General features: G+C 41.7%; 1 protein-coding gene across 19 annotated transcripts in view; it reads left to right on the forward strand.

The window, feature by feature from the left end:
• The window catches only part of neb (nebulin), a 299,811-nt gene that overhangs the window by 116,441 nt on the left and 162,185 nt on the right, over window positions 1–21,185 (forward strand). For all 19 annotated transcript variants that reach the window (XM_060827055.1, XM_060827069.1, XM_060827066.1 and 16 more), the window contains 10 exons: window positions 5,790–5,897; window positions 6,030–6,341; window positions 12,441–12,644; window positions 13,182–13,286; window positions 13,380–13,487; window positions 13,612–13,923; window positions 17,154–17,357; window positions 17,449–17,553; window positions 19,876–19,983; window positions 20,103–20,414. In XM_060827055.1, the coding sequence (XP_060683038.1) occupies window positions 5,790–5,897; window positions 6,030–6,341; window positions 12,441–12,644; window positions 13,182–13,286; window positions 13,380–13,487; window positions 13,612–13,923; window positions 17,154–17,357; window positions 17,449–17,553; window positions 19,876–19,983; window positions 20,103–20,414 (1,878 nt within the window). The remainder of the gene's footprint in view (window positions 1–5,789; window positions 5,898–6,029; window positions 6,342–12,440; window positions 12,645–13,181; window positions 13,287–13,379; window positions 13,488–13,611; window positions 13,924–17,153; window positions 17,358–17,448; window positions 17,554–19,875; window positions 19,984–20,102; window positions 20,415–21,185) is intronic.

A 21,185-nucleotide genomic window follows, 5' to 3' on the forward strand; every position in this document is an offset into this window, starting at 1 on the left:
CACTGATTAGGAAAAGCATGAATGGCCACAAGAGAAATCAATTTTAAAAAGCAACTTGTTTATAGGATCTGGACATTGTTGGCTAGGCAGCATTTATTACCCTTTCCCCAATTGCCCAGAATGCAGCTCAGAGTCATCCATATTCCTGCAGGTCTGGAGTCACATGGAAGCCAGACCAGGTAAGGATGGCAGATTTCCTTCCCGAAAGGACCCGAGTTCTTAACAATAATTTGCTATCATTAGGTGATTGCTTTGTAATTCCTTTTTTTCATTGAATTTAAATTTCAAATGAAGCAGTTTGAACTTATACCCTGAGAAATTAGCCTGCGGTTCTGGATTGATAGTGCACTGCATCCTTTAGGTTTTTTTTATATAACACATTGAGTTGTGATCTGAAATACATGGCCAGAAAGCCTGGTGAAAGAAAATCAAACAGTAGCATTCATAAGAGAACTAGATAAACGCATGAAGGATGAAAATACTGATCAGGCTCTTTGGAAAGAACAATTGGAAAATACTTAAAAAAAAAAGGACTGGTACAGATACAATGGCCCAAATGGCCTCCTCCGAAAGGAGCCTTCCACATCCATCAAAGTTTTACCTGCACATCCACTAATATCACTCATTGCATCCGTTGCTACCAATGCAGTCTCCTCTACATTGAGGACACTGGATGCCTCCTAGCAGAGCGCTTTAGGGAACATCTCCGGGACACTTGCACCAATCAACCACACCACCCTGTGGCCCAACATTTCAACTCCCCCTCCCACTCTGCCGAGGACATGGAGGTTCTGGGCCTCCTTCACTGCCACTCCCTCACCACCAGACACCTGGAGGAAGAATGCCTCATCTTCTGCCTCAGAACACTTCAACCCCAGGGCATCAATGTGGACTTCAACAGTTTCCTCTTTTTTCCCCTTCCCCCCCACCTCACCCTAGTTCCAAACTTCCAGCTCAGCACTGTCTCCATGACTTGTCCTACCTGCCTATCTTCTTTTCCACCTATCCACTCCACCCTCCTCCCTGACCTATCACCTTCATCCCCTCCCCCACTCACCTATTGTACTCCATGCTACTTTCTTCCCACCCTCACCCTCCTCTAGCTTATCTCTGCACACTTCAGGCTCTCTGCCTTTATTCCTGATGAAGGGCTTTTGCCTGAAATGTCGATTTTGCTGCTCCTCGGATGCTGCCTGAACTGCTGTGCTCTTCCAGCACCACTGATCCAAAACCTGATGGGATATATCCTAGGACGTTAAAAGAAGTAGCTAAAGTGATAGTAGACATACTGCTAGTCATCTTCCAACATTCTGGAAAAGTCTCAGGAATTGGAAAACTGCCAATTTAATACCTATATTTAAAAAAGGAAAGAGGCATAAAACAAGCAACTATAGGCCAGTTTAGCTTTCCATCTGCTTTGGGAAGTTATCAGCCTATTATAAAGAATGTAATAGAAGAGCATTTAAAAATATAGATAAACTTCCAGCAGAGTCAGTATGAATTAATGGAGCGGAAACAAATTCATGAGAATTCTTTGAGGAGCTAACAAGTAGGATAAAGGGGTAAGCAAAAGGACATAATATAATTGGATTTCTAAAAAGCATTTGATAAGTTACCACACAGTGGGCTACTTAATAAGATAACAGCCATTTGTATTGGAGGTCATATGTTAGCACGATTAAGGGATGTTTTTAAGCTAATACAAGACAGAGCTTTGGGCTAAGGGGGACATTTTCAGGATGATAACTTGAAGCTAGTCGAGTGACATGGATCAGAGCTGAATGTAATGTGGTAAAATGTGAGGTTGTGCTGTGTGGCCAGAAGAACAGAGGAGCTGAAAGGGAAAGCAACAGGAAGTATGGAGACAAATACAAAGATAAGCAGCAGGTTAACATGTGTGCAGGGTTTAAGTTCGAGGCAGACTAGAAATGAAGCAAAAAGGAAGGAGAACTTAGGACATATTACTGGAGATGGTGGAAATCATAAGGATAAGAAAATTTGCATTAAGGTACTTTACCTGAATGCTCATAGTGTTTGTAACAAAATTAACAGCACAAATCATGGTGAATGATTATGAGGTGGTAGGCATCACAGAGACATGGTTGCAAGGCTTTCAGGACTCGCAGTTAAACATCCAAGGATTTACAACTTATCAAAAAGACAGGGAGTGTGCAGCATGAAATTAAATCTGTGGCACTGAATGACATAGGGTCAGCTGATGTGGAGTCTGTGTGGGTGGAGTTGAGAAACCACAATAGCAAAAAACTGTAATGGGAGTTATGTATAGATCTCCCAGCAGTGGTCAGGATCAGGGGTGCAAGATTTATCAAAAATAGATTGGGCATGTCAAAAAGACAAGGTCATGGTGATCATGGGGGACTTCAATATGCAAATGGACTGCGTGAATAGTGTTGCCAGTGGATCCAAAGAAAGGGAATTCATGGAATGCTTACAGGATGGTTTTTTGGAACAATTTGTGATGGAGCCCACAAGGGACGAGCCTATGTAATGAGTCAGACTTTATAAAATATCTTAAAGTAAGGAAACACTTAGAAGGCAGAGATAATAATATGGTAGAGGTCAGTCTGCAGTTGAAAGAGAAAAGGCAAAATCGCATGTAATGGTGTTACAGTTAAATAAAGATAATTACATGGGCATGAGAGAGAAACTGACAAAAATCGACTGGAAGCAGAGCCTGGTGGGGAAGACAGTAGAGCACCAATGGCAGGAGTTTCTGTGTGTAATTGAATACAGAGATTCATCCCAAAGAAAAGAAAGATTATCCGTGGAGGGGTTGGACAGCCATGGCTAACAAAGGAAGTCAGGAAATGTATCAAAGAAAAAGAGAGAATCTATAAAGTAGCCAAGAGAAATCAGAAGATTGGGAAGATGACAAAAATAAACAGAAGATAGCAAAGAGAGAAATAAGGAAGGAGAAGATCAAATATGAAGGTAAACTAGCCAGTAATATTAGAAATAATAGTAAAAGTTTCTTTCAATACATAATAAACAAATGAGAGGCAAAAGTAGAGATTGGGCCGCTCCAAATTGATGCAAGAAGGTTAATGATGGGAGATAAGGAAAGAGCTGAAGAACTTAATACTCTCAGTCTTCACAGTGGAAGACATGAGTAATATCCCAACAATTAAGGAGAGTCAAGAGATAGGGTTGAGTATGGTAGACATTACAAAAGAGAAAGTGCTAGAAAAGCTAAAAGGTCTAAAAATTGATAAATCTAGCCCGGATGGGTTACATCCTTGAGGTCTGAGAGAGGTGGCTGACGAAATAGTGGAGGTGTTGGCTGTAATCTTTCAAAAATCACTGGAGTCAGGGAAAGTCCCAGATGATTGGAAAATCACTATTGTAACCCCCTTGTTCAAGGAAGGATCAAGACAAAAGACGGAAAATTGTAAGCTGATTAGCCTAACCTCGGTTGCAGGTAAAATTCGAGAATCCATCATTAAGGATGAGATTTCTAAATTCTTGGAAGTGCAGGTTTGGATTAGAACAAGTCGGCATAGACTTAGTAAGGAGAGGTCATGCCTGACAAACCTGTTAGAATTCTTTGAAGAGGTAACAAGTAGATTAGATCAGGGAAACCCAGTGGATGTTATCTACCTAGACTTCCAAAAGGCCTTTGATAAGGTGCCTATTGGGAGGCTGCTGAGTAAGGTGAGGGCCCATAGTGTTCAAGGTGAGCTACAGGCATGGATTGAAGATTGGGTGTTTGACAGAAGGCAGAGAGTTTGGATAAAAGGCTCTTTTTCAGAATGGCAGCTGGTCACAAGTGGGGTCCTGCAGGGTTCAGTGTTGGGATCATAGCCATTCACTTTATATAATAATAATCTGGATGAAAAGACTGAGGGCATTCTGGCAAAGTTCACCGATGATACACAGTTAGGTGGACAGGTAGGTAGTTCTGAGGAGGTGGGGAGGCTGAAGGAAGATTTACACAGTTCAGGAGAATTGTCCAAGAAATGGCTGATGAAATTCAATGTGAGCAAATGTGGGGTCTTGCACTTTGGAAAAAATACTGCAGGCATGGAATAATTTATAAATGGTGAGAAAATTCATATAGCCAAAGTGAAAGGGACCTGATAGTGCTCGTCCAGGATTCTCTAAAGGTTGACTTGCAGGTTGAGTCCATGGTTAAGAAAGCAAATGTAATGTTGTCATTTATCTCAAGAGGGTTGGAATGTAAAATCAGTGATCTGCTACTGAGACTTTATAAAGCACTGGTTCGGCCCATTTGGCGTACTGTGTCCAGTTTTGGTTCCCACACCTCAGCAAGGACATACTGGCACTGGAGCGTGTCCAACGGAGATTCACATGGATGATCCCTGGAATGGTAGGTCTAACATACGAGGAATGGCTGAGGATCCTGGGATTGCATTCATTGGAGTTTAGAAGGTTGAGGGGAGATCTAAAAGAAACTTAGAAGATAATGCATGGCTTAGAAAGGGTGGATACTAGGAATTTGTTTCCATCAGGCAGGGACACTAGGAACCGTGGGCACAGCCTTAGAATTAGAGGGGGTCAATTTAGAATGGAAATGAGGAGACATTTCTTCAGCTAGAGAGTGGTGGGCCTGTGGAATTCATTGCTACAGAGCATAGTGGAGGCCAGGACGTTAAATGTCTTCAGGGCAGAGATTGACAAATTCTTGACCTTGCAAGGAATTAAGAGCTTCAGAGAGAGTGCAAGTGAGAGGCTTTGAAATGCCCATCAGCCATCATTGAATGGTGGGGTAGACTCATTGGGCCAAATGGTCTTACTTTTATTCCTATGTCTTGTGGTCTTATGGTCTTATTTGAGTGGAGATAGACTGCCAAAAGCAAAAGGAAAGAGTGATTTGGGAATCAATGTGCATTAATTACAAAAATCTAATACCAAAGTTTAACAGGTAACAAGGAAGGCAAATGGAATGTTGGTGTTTATTTCAAAGGGAATGAAGTATGAAAATAAGGAAAAGTAGGGAATTGCTGAAACTTTGCAAGGCACAAGTCAGACTACAGTTAGAATACTGTAAAGGTTTTGGTCCCCTTTGCTGAAGAAAGATATATTGGCATTGGAGGCAGTCCAGAGAAAGATGACTAGGTTGATACCAAGTATGGAGGGATTGGCTTATGAAAAGAATTCAAGTAGGTTAGCCCTGTAATCATTGGAGTTTTGAAGAATGAGAGGTGACATTATTAAAACATGAAAGTTTCTGAAGGGATTTCACAGAGTCAATATGGAAAGGTTGTTTCTCCTTGTGGGAGAATCTAGGAACAGAGGGCATAATCTCAGAATAGGGGTTCGCCATTTAGGACAGGGATGAGATTTTTTTCTCTCAGACTGTAGTAAATCTGTGGAATTTCTTACCACTGAGGGCTATAGAGGTTAGGTAATTAAGTATATTCAAGGTTGAGATAGACAGATTTTTAATCAGCAAAGGAATCAAGCTCATGGGACAAGGGTAAGAAAGTGGAGTTGACAATGATCAGAACAATTATATCTCTGAATAGCAGAGCAGATTTGATGGCCTGAATGGCCTGCTTCTGCTTCTGTGTCTTATGGTCTTCTGATGTTTTGTGTACATAATAAATCAGTTCACTTTTGGATGAAAATTTAACAACCTGAAGAAACACAATACAAAAAGAGGAAGAAGTCAATACAGTGTGAAGGGAACGTCTGATGTTGAAAGACAGAGCCCACTCCAACCCAGCTCCAAAAAGTCAGGTTTAGAAAGTTGTTGGCAGATTGACAATTTTGGACTTTCACTGAACGTGTTACTATTATCCCCACAGAAACTGTACAGACTCGGTATGGAGGAGTCAAAGAAGAAAGGTCATAACTTGAATGCTGACGCCATTCCAATTAAGGCAGCAAAAGCATCCCGAGATATTGCGAGTGATGTGAGTTGAAACATTTATCTGGTTATGGAATGCTAAATTAGAACTGGCAATACTAAGCATTTTCCAATTGCATTTACATCAAATTAAATTTAGTAAATGATTGAGATTATTATTGCTTGACTTCTTATTCAGTACAAGTATAAAACAGCCTATCGCAAGCAACTCGGCCACCATGTTGGATGCCGTAACATTCAAGATGACCCTAAGATGGTTTGGTCCATGCATGTGGCTAAGATTCAGAGTGACCGGGAATACAAGAAGGACTTTGAGAAAACAAAGACCAAGTTCAACATGCCAGTCGACATGCTGGACATCCTGTTGGCCAAGAAATGCCAAACTCTGGTCAGCGACATTGACTACAGACGATATCTGCACCAGTGGACCTGTCTGCCTGACCAGAATGACGTGATCCAAGCCAAGAAGGCTTATGACCTGCAAAGTGATGTGAGTATATAAATTCTTAGTGATATGCATTGTACTTGCCTATTGTTAACAGAAAATTAGGTGGTTTTCTGAGCAGTTGGTATATTGTAGCAAATTCTATCTCTACAACTCAAATCTGTAGAAGTGAACATGTATGCTTCCTAATTTCAGACTGAGAAGATGGGCTGGATTGGGAATCAGGAGAGGTGACCAGCAAAAAGCAGGTGAAACTGCCTGATTCCCAAGGCAAGCTGTGTGGGAAGACTGGGGACTCGAGCACTGTGAAAGTTTAAATGAAGATTAAACATGAAAAATCTCTTCCACTCTCAAAGAATGAGAGGGGATATCATTGAACTCCATAAAGTTCAAACAGGACTAGATGTAGGAAGGATGTTCCCATTGATGAGAGAGTCTAGAACCAGGGTCACACTCTAAGGATATGGTGTAAACCATTTAGGACTGAGATGAGTAGAAATTTCTTCACCCAGTGAATGATGAGCCTATTGAATTCATTACCACAGAAAGCAGTCAAGACCAAATATTATATGATTTCAAGAAAGAGTTGGATATAGCACTTGTGGCTAAAAGAATCAAAGGATATGGGGAACAGGCTATTCATTTAGATGATTAGCCATGATCATTATGAACGGCAAACCCCACCCCAACCCTCGCCTCAAATAGCCCGTTACTGCCGCTATTTTCTATTCTTCTATGTGTCTATCCTCTTTTTTTATCTCACTCACCCTACCCGGTCAACTTCAACTTGTGCCACCTAATGCCCATACATGTTCCATGGCTCATCATGCCCTTCTGACAACCTTAGCTCTAGTCTCCATTCTTCATGGCTCCTGTAACTATTCTCCAAGGCCTTTTACACCCCACACCAATCTGGACCCATCTACCCATATCCCATGGCCTCTCATGCATGGGCTCCAAGTCATCCCAGAGTCCAGGATAACTGATGGAAACTCATATCTCTCACAGATATCCCTCCTTGCCCTTCTCTCTCCATTCCAAATCACCTGTTGTCTATTGTGGACATACACCAGAAGGCAGCCGAGGGTGTGGTGCTGGAAAAGCACAGCAGGTCAGGCATCATCCGAAGAACAGGAAAATTTATGTTTTGGCCCGATGAAGGACTTTTGCCCGAAACTTCGATTTTCCTGCTCTTCGGATGCTGCCTCACCTGCTGTGCTTTTCCAGCACCACACTCTCGACTCCAATCTCTAGCATTTGCAGTCCTCACGTTCGCCTGTACATCCGAAGTCATGCTAAAAGAAAATAAAAATATTATATCGCCACTGAAAAAAAATCCTTATAACATAAAAAAATTAAATGTATCAAAATCAATTTAACTAATCCCTTATGCAAACAGATATTTCAGTTAAGTGTTCACTTATCTGCATTGGTAAACACGTATTTATATTCTATAAGCAGTCAGAGCTATCCATCAAAACGTTCATTTAATATGCTTCCCAGTTTGAAAATGACAGCTTGCAAAATCAACCAACGTAATCCTAGAATGGCTGATGTCAACACAAAACATTAATGTTCTTCATGCTCTTTAAGGACAGCCCCTTCAGTTTTGCCTTTGTCAATCATAATCGCAGTTATCAGCAAAATGATGAAAAGGGTCGCTCACAGTAATGTAAAACAATACTTGCTCAGCAATAACCTGCTCAGCGATACTCAGTTTGGGTTCTGCCAGGGCTACTTAGCTCCTAGCCTAATTACAAACTAGGTCTAAACATGGACAAAAGAGTGGAATGTCAGAGGTGAAGTGAGAGCGGCTGCCCTTGACATCAAGTTTTGATTTAATATTTTGACAGAGACTAGAATCAATAAAATTTGACGGGAATAATTTGGAGTCATGCCTGGCACAAAGGAAGGTGGTTGAGGTTGTCGGAGATCAATCTTTTTAAACCCAAGACTTTATTGCTGGAGTTCCTCAGTGCAGTGTCCAAGGCTAAACGATCTTCAGCTGCTTTATTAATATCCTTTCCTTCATCATAGGGTCAGATGATTACACCATGGTCAGTGCCATTAGCAGCCTGAGACTGAAGCATTCCATGTCTATGTGAGACAAAGTTAAAAATCACACAACACCAGGTTATAGTCCAACAAGTTTAATTGGAAACACACTAGCTTTCGGAGCGACGCTCCTTCACCAGGTGATTGTGGAGGGCTCGATCGTAACACAGAATTTATGCAAAAAAATTTGCAGTGTGATATAACTGAAATTATACATTGAAAAATTGATTGTCTGTTAAGCCTTTCATCTGTTAGAATACAGTGATAGTTTCACTTCTTTCATGTGTAAATCACAAAACCCTTTTTTTAAAAAAGTTGCATTCTCGGGTTAGCTGTTAACAATGGTGATAGCTAGACAATATGTTGAAGGTGTTAGCCCCCTGTGTTCTCTGTCTATGACCTGATGTTTAGATTGATTCTGCCTCTTTAAACATTCACTTCCTTCACCACCAATGCACAGCAGCAGCAGTGTGTACCATTTGCAAGATTCACTGTAGTAATTGAAAATGTGTTGCTGGTCAAAACACAGCAGGCCAGGCAGCATCTCAGGAATAGGGAATTCGACGTTTCGAGCATAAGCCCTTCATCAGGAATGAGAGAGTGTAGCCAAGCAGGCTAAGATAAAAGGTAGGGAGGAGGGACTTTGGGGGAGGGGCGATGGAGGTGGGATAGGTGGAAGGAGGTCAAGGTGAGGGTGATAGGCCGGAGTGGGGTGGGGGGCGGAGAGGTCAGGAAGGAGATTGCAGGTTAGGAGGGCGGTGCTGAGTTGAGGGAACCGACTGAGACAAGGTGGGGGGAGGGCAAATGAGAAAACTGGAGAAATCTGAATTCATACCTTGTGGTTGGAGGGTTCCCAGGCGGAAGATGAGGCGCTCCTCCTCCAGCCGTCGTGTTGTTATGTTCTGCCGGTGGAGGAGTCCAAGGACCTGCATGTCCTCGGTGGAGTGGGAGGGAGAGTTAAAGTGTTGAGCCACGGGGTGGTTGGGTTGGTTGGTCCGGGCGGCCCAGAGGTGTTCTCTGAAGCGTTCCGCAAGTAAGCGGCCTGTCTCCCCAGTATAAAGGAGGCCACATCGGGTGCAGCGGATGCAATAGATGATGTGTGTGGAGGTACAGGTGAACTTGTGGCGGATATGGAAGGATCCCTTGGGGCCTTGGAGGGAAGTGAGTGTGGAGGTGTGGGCGCAAGTTTTACATTTCCTGCGGTTGCAGGGGAAAGTGCCGGGGGTGGGGGGTGTGGATCTGACTAGGGAGTCACGAAGGGAGTGGTCCTTGCGGAACGCTGATAGGGGAGGGGAGGGAAATATATCCTTGGTGGTGGGGTCCGTTTGGAGGTGGCGGAAATGATGGCGGATGATACGTTGTATGCGGAGGTTGGTGGGGTGGTAGTTGAGAACCAGTGGGGTTCTGTCTTGGTGGCGGTTGGAGGAGCGGGGCTCAAGGGCGGAGGAGTGGGAAGTGGAGGAGATGCGGTGGAGGGCATCGTCGATCACGTCTGGGGGGAATCTGTGGTCCTTGAAGAAGGAGGCCATCTGGGCTGTGCGGTGTTGGAACTGGTCCTCCTGGGAGCAGATGCGGCGGAGACGAAGGAATTGGCAATATGGGATGGAGTTTTTGCAGGGGGCAGGGTGGGAGGAGGTGTAGTCCAGGTAGCTGTGGAAGTCAGTCGGTTTATAGTAGATGTCTGTGTTGAGTCGGTCGCCCGAGATAGAGATGGAAAGGTCTAGGAAGGGGAGGGAGGAGTCTGAGACAGTCCAGGTGAATTTAAGGTCGGGATGGAAGGTGTTAGTAAAGTTGATGAACTGTTCACCAAAGATCCTAAGACAACATCTTCCTGATCTGCAACCTCTTCTACTAAGAAGGACAAGGGCAGCAGATGCATGGGAACACCAGCACCTCTAACATTCCCCTCAAGCCTCACACCATCTCAGCTTGAAACTACATTGCTATTCCTGCAGTGTTACTGGGTCAAAATCCTGGAGCTCCCTTCCCAACAACACTGTGGGTGTCTCTACATCCAAAAACTACCGTGGTTCATAAGGCACCTTACCACTCCTCCCGAGGGCAATTAGATTGGTCAATAACTGTAAAAGTCATATTCCATGAATGACTAAAAAAGAGTTTATACACTTCTTACACATAAGCATATCTAATATTTTACAATCCCAAAAGGTGTCTCACCTCCACCAAAAAATACTTTCGCTCTTTTAAAAGTGTCCTAGAATGAGATCCAAAGGGTCTTACCTTTCCAAGAGGATATCTTAGCCATTCAAAAGAATCACATTGAGAATAGACTCGCTGTTAACTGGTTTAACCTGCACAATCAGGGTTCCGTAGTCGGGGTCCAAAATCCAATTTCTTTGGAGTCATTTGGTCATTTCAGTGTCAAGCCCAGCCATCTCCAGACGCTACACTTGTGCAAACAATTTGCCCCCAGTCCTGGCCTCATGATAAAGAGTGATGGTAGGATTAGAGGTGGTGGTAGGGGGTGTCGAACTGGAGATTCAAAACTTCTTCCTCTTTTGCGACAGCTGAGAAATTGGAACCTCAGTCACTGTTATTGAATTTTTCATGCATTGAAGTGAATGCATGAGACTGCGTGGTATGTAATTAAATACATAGCAATGAAATTGTTCTGATTGTATTGCTAGTTTTCTCCATTAAGAACAAATTTTAAAAAGCCACTAAATAGTTTTATCCCAGTTTCACAACATAAAACTGATGATAATTCAGCAGCAAAATCCTTGTCCTTTTCGAAACCAGAGGGTAATTCTCTCTGCTCTTAGACTTACGATATTCCCTTCTGGAGCAAAGTGTGTTTTCCATGAATTGACTCATTTTCACGCCTGCTTTTGAGGTTTTTGATCCTGTACATTTTCTGAAGTAAGGCCTGAAGCACAGAAACACTTTAAGTAGGATCATTGCTCTCCTGATCAGCTTTGGCATTTTAAGCACCTCCCTGCTCCCATGTTGTGGCAAGAGCAGATCTTGCAGACTGAACCCTTAGTAGTGGAAAATTGCATTGACTTGAAAAAAAATCAAATGTGCTTCAGGGACAAAATTCATGGAGTATGCTATAGAACCATCACCTTTTTGATGATTTACCTAAGTTATCAGTAATGAGATATTGAGTCAGAGATGTACAGCATGGAAACAGACCCTTCGGTCCAACCCTTCCATGCCAACCAGATATTCCGACTCAGGCAACTGACTGTGTGGAGTTTGCACGTTCTCCCCGTGTCTGCGTGGGTTTCCTCCGGGTGCTCCGGTTTCCTCCCACAGTCACAAAGATGTGCGGGTCAGGTGAATTGGCCAAGCTAAATTGCCCGTAGTGTTAGGTAAGGGGTAAATGTAGGGGTATGGGTGGGTTGCGCTTCGGCGGGTCGGTGTGGACTTGTTGGGCCGAAGGGCCTGTTTCCACACTAAGTCTAATCTAATCTAATCCAACCCAATCTAGTCCCACCTGCCAGCACCCGGCCCATATCCCCTCAAACCCTTCCTATCCATATATCCATCCAAATGCCTCCTTAAATGTTGCAATTGTACCAGCCTCCACCACTTCCACTGACAGCTCATTCCATACATGTACCACCTTCTGTGTGAAAAAGTTGCCCCTTAGGTCTCTTTTATATCTTTCCCCTTTCACCCTGAACCTATGCCCTCTAGTTGTGGACTCCCCCACCCCAGGGAAAAGACTTTGTCTATTTACCCTATCCATGCCCCTCATAATTTTGTATAAGGTCACCCCTCAGCCTCCGATGCTCCAGGGAAAACCGCCTCATCCTGTTCAGCCTCTCCCTATAGAGTTAAATATTTCAGTAGTTTACAGCAGAGCTACTTGAAACCAATAAGTCTGAGTTAAGATACTACAACAACAGCTTGTTGTGTTTGTAATGGGCTATGTTTCTCCATTATTATGCTCACCTTCAATGATAGATTGCATAATCAGTGTTGCATTAAATTTTAGATCATTTTGGCAATAATTCAAGTAAATTGTGTTGGGTAGACTGGGCAAAAGTGGTATTTGATTGCAATGACTATTGGAAAATGTTTGACAATATAATCTAAGATTGTTTTATTTGTGTGACACAGCTCCAATACAAGGCTGATCTTCAGTGGCTAAAAGGCATTGGTTGGATCCCAACTGGATCTCTGGATGTTGAAAAGGCTAAAAAAGCCAGCGAAATTCTTAGTGAGAGAAATTACCGTCAACCCCCAAGCACTTTCAAGTTCAGCAGTTTGCTTGATTCCATGGCTTTAGTCCTGGCAAAGCATAATTCAAAAACTCTTAACCAGGTAATGTGCTTCTTAATGCAAGAAATTGCCTTCCTTATTGCACCTTCAAGTCTTTCCTATCCTTGATATGTGTGGGTGTTGGTGAGCACAGTTGGCTGATTGGTCTGTTTGTGTTTGTGATGTCAACTTTGTAGGTTCAATTCCTGCACTAGCCATGGTTTTCCTGAAGGTCCCACCTTCTCAACCCTACCCCTTGCCTGAGGCACATGTTCCTCAGGTTAGGCCTCACCATCAGTCATCTCCCATTAATGAGAGAGCACCCGTATGGTCCAGTAGAAAAATGGTGACTTTGTTTTTTACCTCGCAACCAGATTACTTTACAAATAACACATGGTACTGACAAATAATAAGCAGCTGTGAACAGTGAAAAAGTAAGTTACAACATACAGGATTATTCCCTCACTTTAATCTGTGGAGAATAAGAAGTATCATTCAGCATGTATATGTGGGATATATTTAATTGAAAAATTCATTTATGAATGTTTTATCTAGGTCACTGCATTAATTTTTTTACCTAATAATTTAATCTCTTTGCAGCGTTTGTACACTGAAGCATGGGAAAAGGATAAGCTGCAAATCCATATTATGCCAGATACACCAGAGATATTGCTGGCAAGTCAGAACAAGATAAATTATAGCGATGTGAGTAAATAAATTGTGTTTTTTGTTTAGAAAGCCTAACTACTCCACCTATTCCAATGTAATGTTACACTTATTTACAATTTCTATGCCTAGAAACAATATCGACTTGCACTGGAAGAATCAAAGAAAAAAGGATATGATCTACGCCCTGATGCCATTTCTATTAAGGCAGCCAAGGCTTCAAGAGACATTGCCAGTGATGTAAGTCTATTTGTGATAATTTTATTTTAAATTGATTTGATTAATTTTTGGGATGTTATTTCAGATTTTCCTTCATTTCTATTTTTGTCATTTTTAAGTATATTAATAATTTTCTTTTTAACAGTACAAATATAAAACAGCCTATCGCCAGCAGCTTGGCCACCATGTTGGATGCCGTAACATTCAAGATGACCCTAAGATGGTTTGGTCCATGCACGTGGCCAAGATTCAGAGTGACCGGGAATACAAGAAGGACTTTGAGAAAACAAAGACCAATTTCAACATGCCAGTCGACATGCTGGACATCCTGTTGGCCAAGAAATGCCAGACTCTGGTCAGCGACATTGACTACAGACATTACCTGCACCAGTGGACCTGTCTGCCTGACCAGAATGATGTGATCCAGGCAAAGAAGGCATATGATTTGCAGAGTGATGTGAGTACCTTGTTGAAACTGTGAAAATATCTTTGAAAATTCTTGAGAGGCTGGTCAGGAAATCTGAAGAATCATGAACATAATAGGGTATTGATCCTGCTCTGTTGACCAACTTACAATTAAAGGAGAGTGGTGAATATTTCATTAAATTGATGTTCTTATTGGGCCCATATCTAAGGAAGGAATTGCTGGTATTGGAGAGGGTCCAGAAGAAGTTTGCAAGGATGATCCCAGGGATAAAGAACATGTCATATAAGTAACAATTCAGGACTCTGAGTCTGAACTTGATGGAGTTTGAGGATGAGGGTGGGTGGGCCGGGATGGCGGCGGTGTGGACTCTCACTGAAACTTACATAACACTAAGATACTGGATAAAATAGACATGGAAAAGATGTATCCACTAGTAGGAGAACGAGGATGTGAGGACAGAGCATCAGAGTGAAAGGATGACCCTTTGAAACTGAGATGAGGGGGAGTTTCTTCAGCCAGAGGGTGATTAGTTTATGTAACTCATTATCTCATAAGGCTAAGCTATCAAATGCATTTAAGGCAGAGATAGGTTCTTGATTGTTAAGAGGATCAAGGATTATGGAGAGAAGGCTGGAGAATGGGATTGAGAAATAAATCAGCCATGATATATGGGAGGCATGGTGGCTCAGTGGATAGCACTGCTGCCTCACAGCACCAGGGTCCCAGGTTCAATTCCAGCCTTGGGCGACTGTCTGTGTGGAGTTTGCATATTCTCCCTGTGTCTGCGGTGCTTCGGTTTCCTCGTGCAAGCCAGGTGAATTGGTGATGCTAAATTGCCCCATAGTCTTAGGCCAATTAGTCAGAGGGAAATGGGTCTGGGTGTGTTACTCTTCGGAGTGTCGGTGTGGACTGGTTGGGTCGAAGGGCCTGTTTCCACATCTCATGATTGAATAGTGGAGTAGGCTCAGTGGACTGAATGGCTTATTCCTGCTCCTACACTGTGTGGTCTTATGGCCAATGGAGTCCAGTTTCTGAAGAAATGTCAGCTGGTAGAGTCAGTGATGGAATCCTGATATAGAAAGGTGACACAATTGATTGAAGTACTTCCTAATAGTACAAAAATAATTTGAGTATCTGCAGATGATTACCAGCAATGGTGGGCAATATATTTCCTTTCAACCAATATCCAATTGATCATTGTATTGAAGGCAAGTTTAAAGACAGGCCAAATTGGATTTTCATTGGTAGTGAATTCAAACTTTTGATTGGTATTGCTGGATCATCATTTGCTTTTGTATTTGTATGGCAACTTACAAATAATATAGATCTGAGCCTGTGTATTTTCAAATGAAGTTCAAAATGTTCTCCTTCAAATTATATTAAATATAAAGTTGGGGACAGAATTTAAGAAAAGAATTGAAGTTTGTTCTTGAATAGTTACAAAGTGACCAGTGGGAGATATACACACAGTAAGAAATACTATTAAACTGTTAATTGGGCCTATATTCCATTTTGAACATACAAAAAAAAACTATTTCAGAAATTGCTGAAGAAGGGTCACTGGACCTGAAACATGAACTGTTTTTTTTCTCCACAGATGCTGCCAGTCCTGTTGACTTTTTCCAGCAATTTCCATTTTTGTTTCCATGAGGTGCAGGTGCCAGTGGTTGACTGGGATGGACAAGGTTAGAAGTCACACATCACCAGATCATGGTCCCACAGGTTTATTTAAAATCTCAAGCTTTCGGAGCACTTTTCCTTCATCAGGTGAAGTGAAGAAAAGCATACACACACGGAATTTATAGCCAGAGAGATCAAAAGATCATACAAGTGGTGTGAGTGGAGTGTCAATAGACTGAGTAATAAGTCCTTTATTCCTGATGAAGGGCTTTTACCCGAAACATCGATTTTCCTGCTTCTCGGATGCTGCCTATGCTGCTGTGCTTTTCCAGCATCGCGCTAATCTAGACTGAATAATAAGTCTTTGCAGGTGATCATAAGTGTCAGGCAGTGTGAGTAAAGAATCAATAGCTGAATAGCAAGTGAAGGGATGACTTATCATCTGATTTATTGGGGCAGGGAGATAATTACAAAAAAATAAAAATAAAGTGGTGCTGGAGACAAACCAAATGGCTGGAATAATAGGTATAAGAGTCACATACCAAGGGTCTAACCAAAGTAACAGGTAATCCAAAACTGTGCAAACCAATTTAATCCCTTCTCTTGCTTTCAGGTATTGATATTACTCACACCATCTGACACTTAAAATTGCCTGCAGTAACCTATTATTCCACCTATTGACACTCCACTCACACCATTTGTATGATATTTTGATCTCCCTGCTGATTGATCACTCTGCCTATAAATTCTGTGTCTGTATGCTTTTCTTCACCTGATGAAAGAGCAGCGCTCCGAAAGCTTGTGATTTTGAACAAACATGTTGGACTATAACCTGATGTTGTGTGACTTCTGTTTTTGTTTCAAAAGACAAAGGGATTATTAATGTTTGGAAGCAGAGCAAATAGATGTCAAAAGGATGTAAATTAAGATGTGAAGGGGAGAGAATTAGTCCTTGCTACTGAGGCAAAACAAACATTGTACAAACATAAGAAAACTAAAGAACTGCAAATGCTGGTAATCAGAAACAAAAGCAAAAGTTTTTCAGATAGAAGAACTCAACAGGTCTGGCAGCATCTGTGGAGAGAAAGCAAAGATAATGTTTTGGATCCAGTAACCCTTCTTGACAACAAGCATGACAAGGCTGTTGGGGCAGGGTGACAGAATGTAAGAAGAACGGAGAACAAGCATAATGCAGTAAGGCTCTGAAGTTATTGACTTCAATATTGCGACCTGGCACCTATAAAATGCCTAAGCGGAAAATGAGATAATGTTCCTTGATCTTGCATTTGTGTTTCATTAGAACATTGTACCAGGCCTAGGACAAAATTGAAATGACATGTAACTGGGATATCAGGGTCATTCCTTTGGATAGAACAAAAGTATTCTTTAGATCTGAAACAGAGTTATATCATATTCAAAATGTGAGCCATCTATCTCTGTCTATCAATAGAACTTCTAACTTTCTCCAGCATTTTCTGTTTCCATTTCCCAGTTTCAACTTGCCACAGTATTTTGCTTTTATAGCCAAGGCACTGGTTGCATGGATGTTACTGGATGAACTCAAGTTATCTTCATGCTTTATATGTGTGATACCAGTTGTGAATACCAAGTTAGCAGTTATACTTTTCATTACCTTCCAGAATTTGTACAAAGCAGACCTTGATTGGCTAAAGGGTATCGGATGGTCTCCTCTGGAATCACTAGATGTGGCCAAAGTCAAAAGAGCTGGAGAGATTCTGAATGAGACCAATTACCGCCAGCACCCTTCCAAGTTGAAGTTCAGCAGTTTGTCTGACTCCATGGACATGACCCTGGCAAAGAATAATGCACAGATTATGAATAAGGTTAGATTTATTTTTTGATTAATTGACAAATATACTTTAAATGTCAACCATTAAATCACCAATCTTTGTACCTGTCATTCCTTTTCCCTAGCGTGCATACATCGAAGCCTGGGAAGCAGACAAGACTAAAATTCATGTCATGCCAGATACACCAGAGATAACATTAGCGAGAGAGAACCAGATTAACTGCAGTAATGTAAGTCTCTCAATCAATTTTTCATGACACTTTCTTGCTGTGTTAATCTTTGTTGCAAATATAATCCTGTTTATGCAAATTGTGCTGAAAATGCAGACAGCCAGATGATAAAGGTAAAATGGTAGAACCTCTCTCTAGCTACTTAATATCATTTAATTACGCTGATGTCTATCATTTAGCATCAACATGAAACAACACAGAACCTCTCATTCATCCTGTTCCTGTATACATATATAGGAGCAACACCCAATGGATGACCAATTAACAGGAGGGATACCAAACCTGAAATGTGATAACATTGGTGATTTTTGCCTTCCCTTACATGGAATATTACAGCGCAATACAGGCCCTTCGGCCCTCGATGTTGCACCGCCCTGTCTTACTAATCTGAAGCCCATCCCACCTACACTATTCCATGTACGTCCATATGCCAGTCCAATGACGACTTAAATGCACTTAAACTTGACGAATCTACTACCGTTTCAGGCAAAGCATTCCATACCCTTATTACTCTGAGTAAAGAAACTACCTCTGACTTCTGTCTTATACCTATCTCTCCTCACTTTAAAGTTGTGTCCCCTCGTGTTTGTTTTCAACATATTTGGAAAAAGGCTCTCCCTGTCCACCCTATCTAACCCTCTATTATCTTGTATGTCTCTACATTGGTAACAATTTGTTTACCTCTGTTGCTAAGCATAACTACGTGAGGTTCAGTGGGATTTCTGCCTCCAGGATGTGGTGAAGTGGGTTTTCTACCTACCAACTTGCTGGAACTGATTGAACAATCTCTTCTGCAATTCTAAGATGGGTTTCTGGAAGTTTTCCTGCTTGCATCAGGAGCCAGCCTTGTTTATATAGTTTGGAGATGTGGAAAAGTGGAGGCTGTAAGCATCAGCTACCGTCCAGTGTCTTGGGCAATACCAGAACCTTCTAAAATACATCAATTGAGGGAGTGAATTAATTAATCTTTATTGATTGGACTCCATTTAGTGGGGTGTGAGAAAGGCAGAATAATTAAATCATATAATATTTACAACACTATAAGCTGACCATTGGGTTTAGGCCAGTATTGTTTGTCTTGGGTTGTAAAGTTGAATCATATGCAGAGAATGCTGGAGAAACTCTCAGCAGATCTGGGAGCATCTGTAGAGAGGAACACAACATTTCCAGTCTGGTATGATTGAACTGAAAATTCATATTGGACTCAAAATGTTAACTCTATTTCTGCTCCAGTTGTTGCCATACTTGCTGAGTTTCTCCAACATTGTGTTTGTTTCAGATACCCACCATCTGGAGTCAGTTGCTTTTATGAGTAAATTTGGATCATCTGACATTATCTTCAGTTATCTTCCTTCCCCACCCATATATTGGCAGGACCTCTAGGCTGCCACTATCATTTGAATCATTCAATTAGAAAGATTCTTGGGCAGGGATTTGGCATTGTATATTCTCATCCAGTCTCATTGCAGTTGTCTACTTGAAATAAGACCCATGTTTATTGGGATTCTAAATCAAGTTCTGAACATTGTGGGAGCATGCCATCAACTGATGTGTGACAAGTAGAGAAAGAGATGGTGATCCTAGAAATGTGCAGGCAGTATATTCCAGTACAAGGGCATTGGGTGACTGTTAAGTTTCCTAAGTCTTGTTGATGGGCATGGGGTCAGATCTGAATCAAACCCACCTTCGTCCTGTTTTGGGTGGTCAAGTCAAAGGTGCTGATAAGGGCTGAAAATATGTTGCTGGTTAAAGCGCAGCAGGGATGAAGGGCTTCTGCCCGAAACGTCGAATTTCCTGTTCCTTGGATGCTGCCTGACCTGCTGCGCTTTAACCAGCAACACATTTTCAGCTCTGATCTCCAGCATCTGCAGACCTCACTTTTTACTACGTGGTGATAAGGGCACTGAGTACTTGCCGATGAATAAATAGATTGCTTTGGCCAGCAGTGCTAAAACCTAGAAATATATTTTAATCAGATCTCCATGTATCCTGACTATTTCCCTGTTTCACCTCATTCTTTCCATCTCAGTGAATGATTTGTTGATTCCTTTCACTATATTTGGCTGGGATGCACATATATAAGGGCTATGGCTTTTATTTGTTTTGCTTGCAGATCAAATTAGATGCCATTGTGTGGGAGCCAACAGTGCCCATCCCAACCTTGATAATGCCTTTTTAACTGCAAGTTGAAATGCAGTCTCCATCTAAGGCCATCAGCAAACTTATGAATCTCTTCAATATAGTTCGGCTGAAATCAGGAATATAAAAGAAAACCACTGTTGGTGTGATCCTGATACTGAAACTATTATTTCTTCTTCTCAGAAACTGTACAGACTCGCTATGGAGGAGGATAAGAAGAAGGGCTATGATTTGCGCCCTGATGCCATTTCCATCAAAGCAGCAAAAGCATCCCGTGATATTGCTAGTGATGTAAGTGAGCCTGCTTATTTTGACTCATGGAGTTCTATATTAAAAACTTCAGTCTATACCCTATCTATGAACTTATAGTCAATGATTTAATTAAACATTGTTTGACCTCTGTGTTTCAGTACAAATACAAAACAGCCTATCGCCAGCAACTTGGCCACCACGTTGGCTGCCGTAATGTTCAAGATGACCCCAAGATGGTTTGGTCCATGCATGTGGCCAAGATTCAGAGTGACCGGGAATACAAGAAGGACTTTGAGAAAACAAAGACCAATTTCAACATGCCAGTCGACATGCTGGACATCCTGTTGGCCAAGAAATGCCAGACTCTGGTCAGTGACATTGACTACAGGCATTACCTGCACCAGTGGACCTGTCTGCCAGACCAGAACGATGTGATCCAGGCAAGGAAGGCCTACGATTTGCAGAGTGATGTGAGTACCTTGCTAAAATTGTGAAATACCGTTGAAAATTATTGCAAACTTTATGGGAAAACTTGAGGAATTCTGTTTTTTTAATTATGAATTTACAAGGGTGCAGAATTGAGTCAGTTTGCTGTTTTATCAGAGATCTAAAAGTGAGTCAAAAATATTTGACAGTATTTACACAGTGATTGCGGTGACAAGCCCCAAGAACTATATCTAACTACTTAAGAAAACATTCATTACTTTGGTTTCAATTGCTTTCCGTGACAGAGAATTCCACAGGTTCACCACTGTCTGAGTGAAGATGTATCTCCTCATCACAGTCCTAAATGGATTTCCCTGTACCCTTAGAATGTGACCCCTGGTTTGGACTCCCCAGCCATTGGGTCATGCTTCCTGTGTTTTCCTTGTCAAGTCCTGTTAGAATTTAATAAGTTTGTAAATCTGTGCTGATTTTGTCCAATCCTGTCACCGTTTTCCGAGTGAGCATATTTCCTTCTATATAAATGAAAGCAACTGTTATAAATGAACTTGGATTCCTTAATTAAAATGCTACTCTATTCTATATTTAATTTAATTGAACGGAGAGCCACCTTTTGAACTTTTGCTTAAAAATTATTTCACTGCCAGGATAAATGAGATTAATTCTGATCGTTCTGATTTTATTTTTAGACTAAGGAGAAAAAGGATGAATCAGGAAATGTAGCTTTGTTGTGTAAGCTGTTATAATAGTAGAGAAATGGCTTGGAAAGTATAGACAAATGCTTCATGGACTCAGTT

This window comes from Hemiscyllium ocellatum, chromosome 7, assembly GCF_020745735.1.
Source record: "Hemiscyllium ocellatum isolate sHemOce1 chromosome 7, sHemOce1.pat.X.cur, whole genome shotgun sequence".
Taxonomy (NCBI): domain Eukaryota; kingdom Metazoa; phylum Chordata; class Chondrichthyes; order Orectolobiformes; family Hemiscylliidae; genus Hemiscyllium; species Hemiscyllium ocellatum.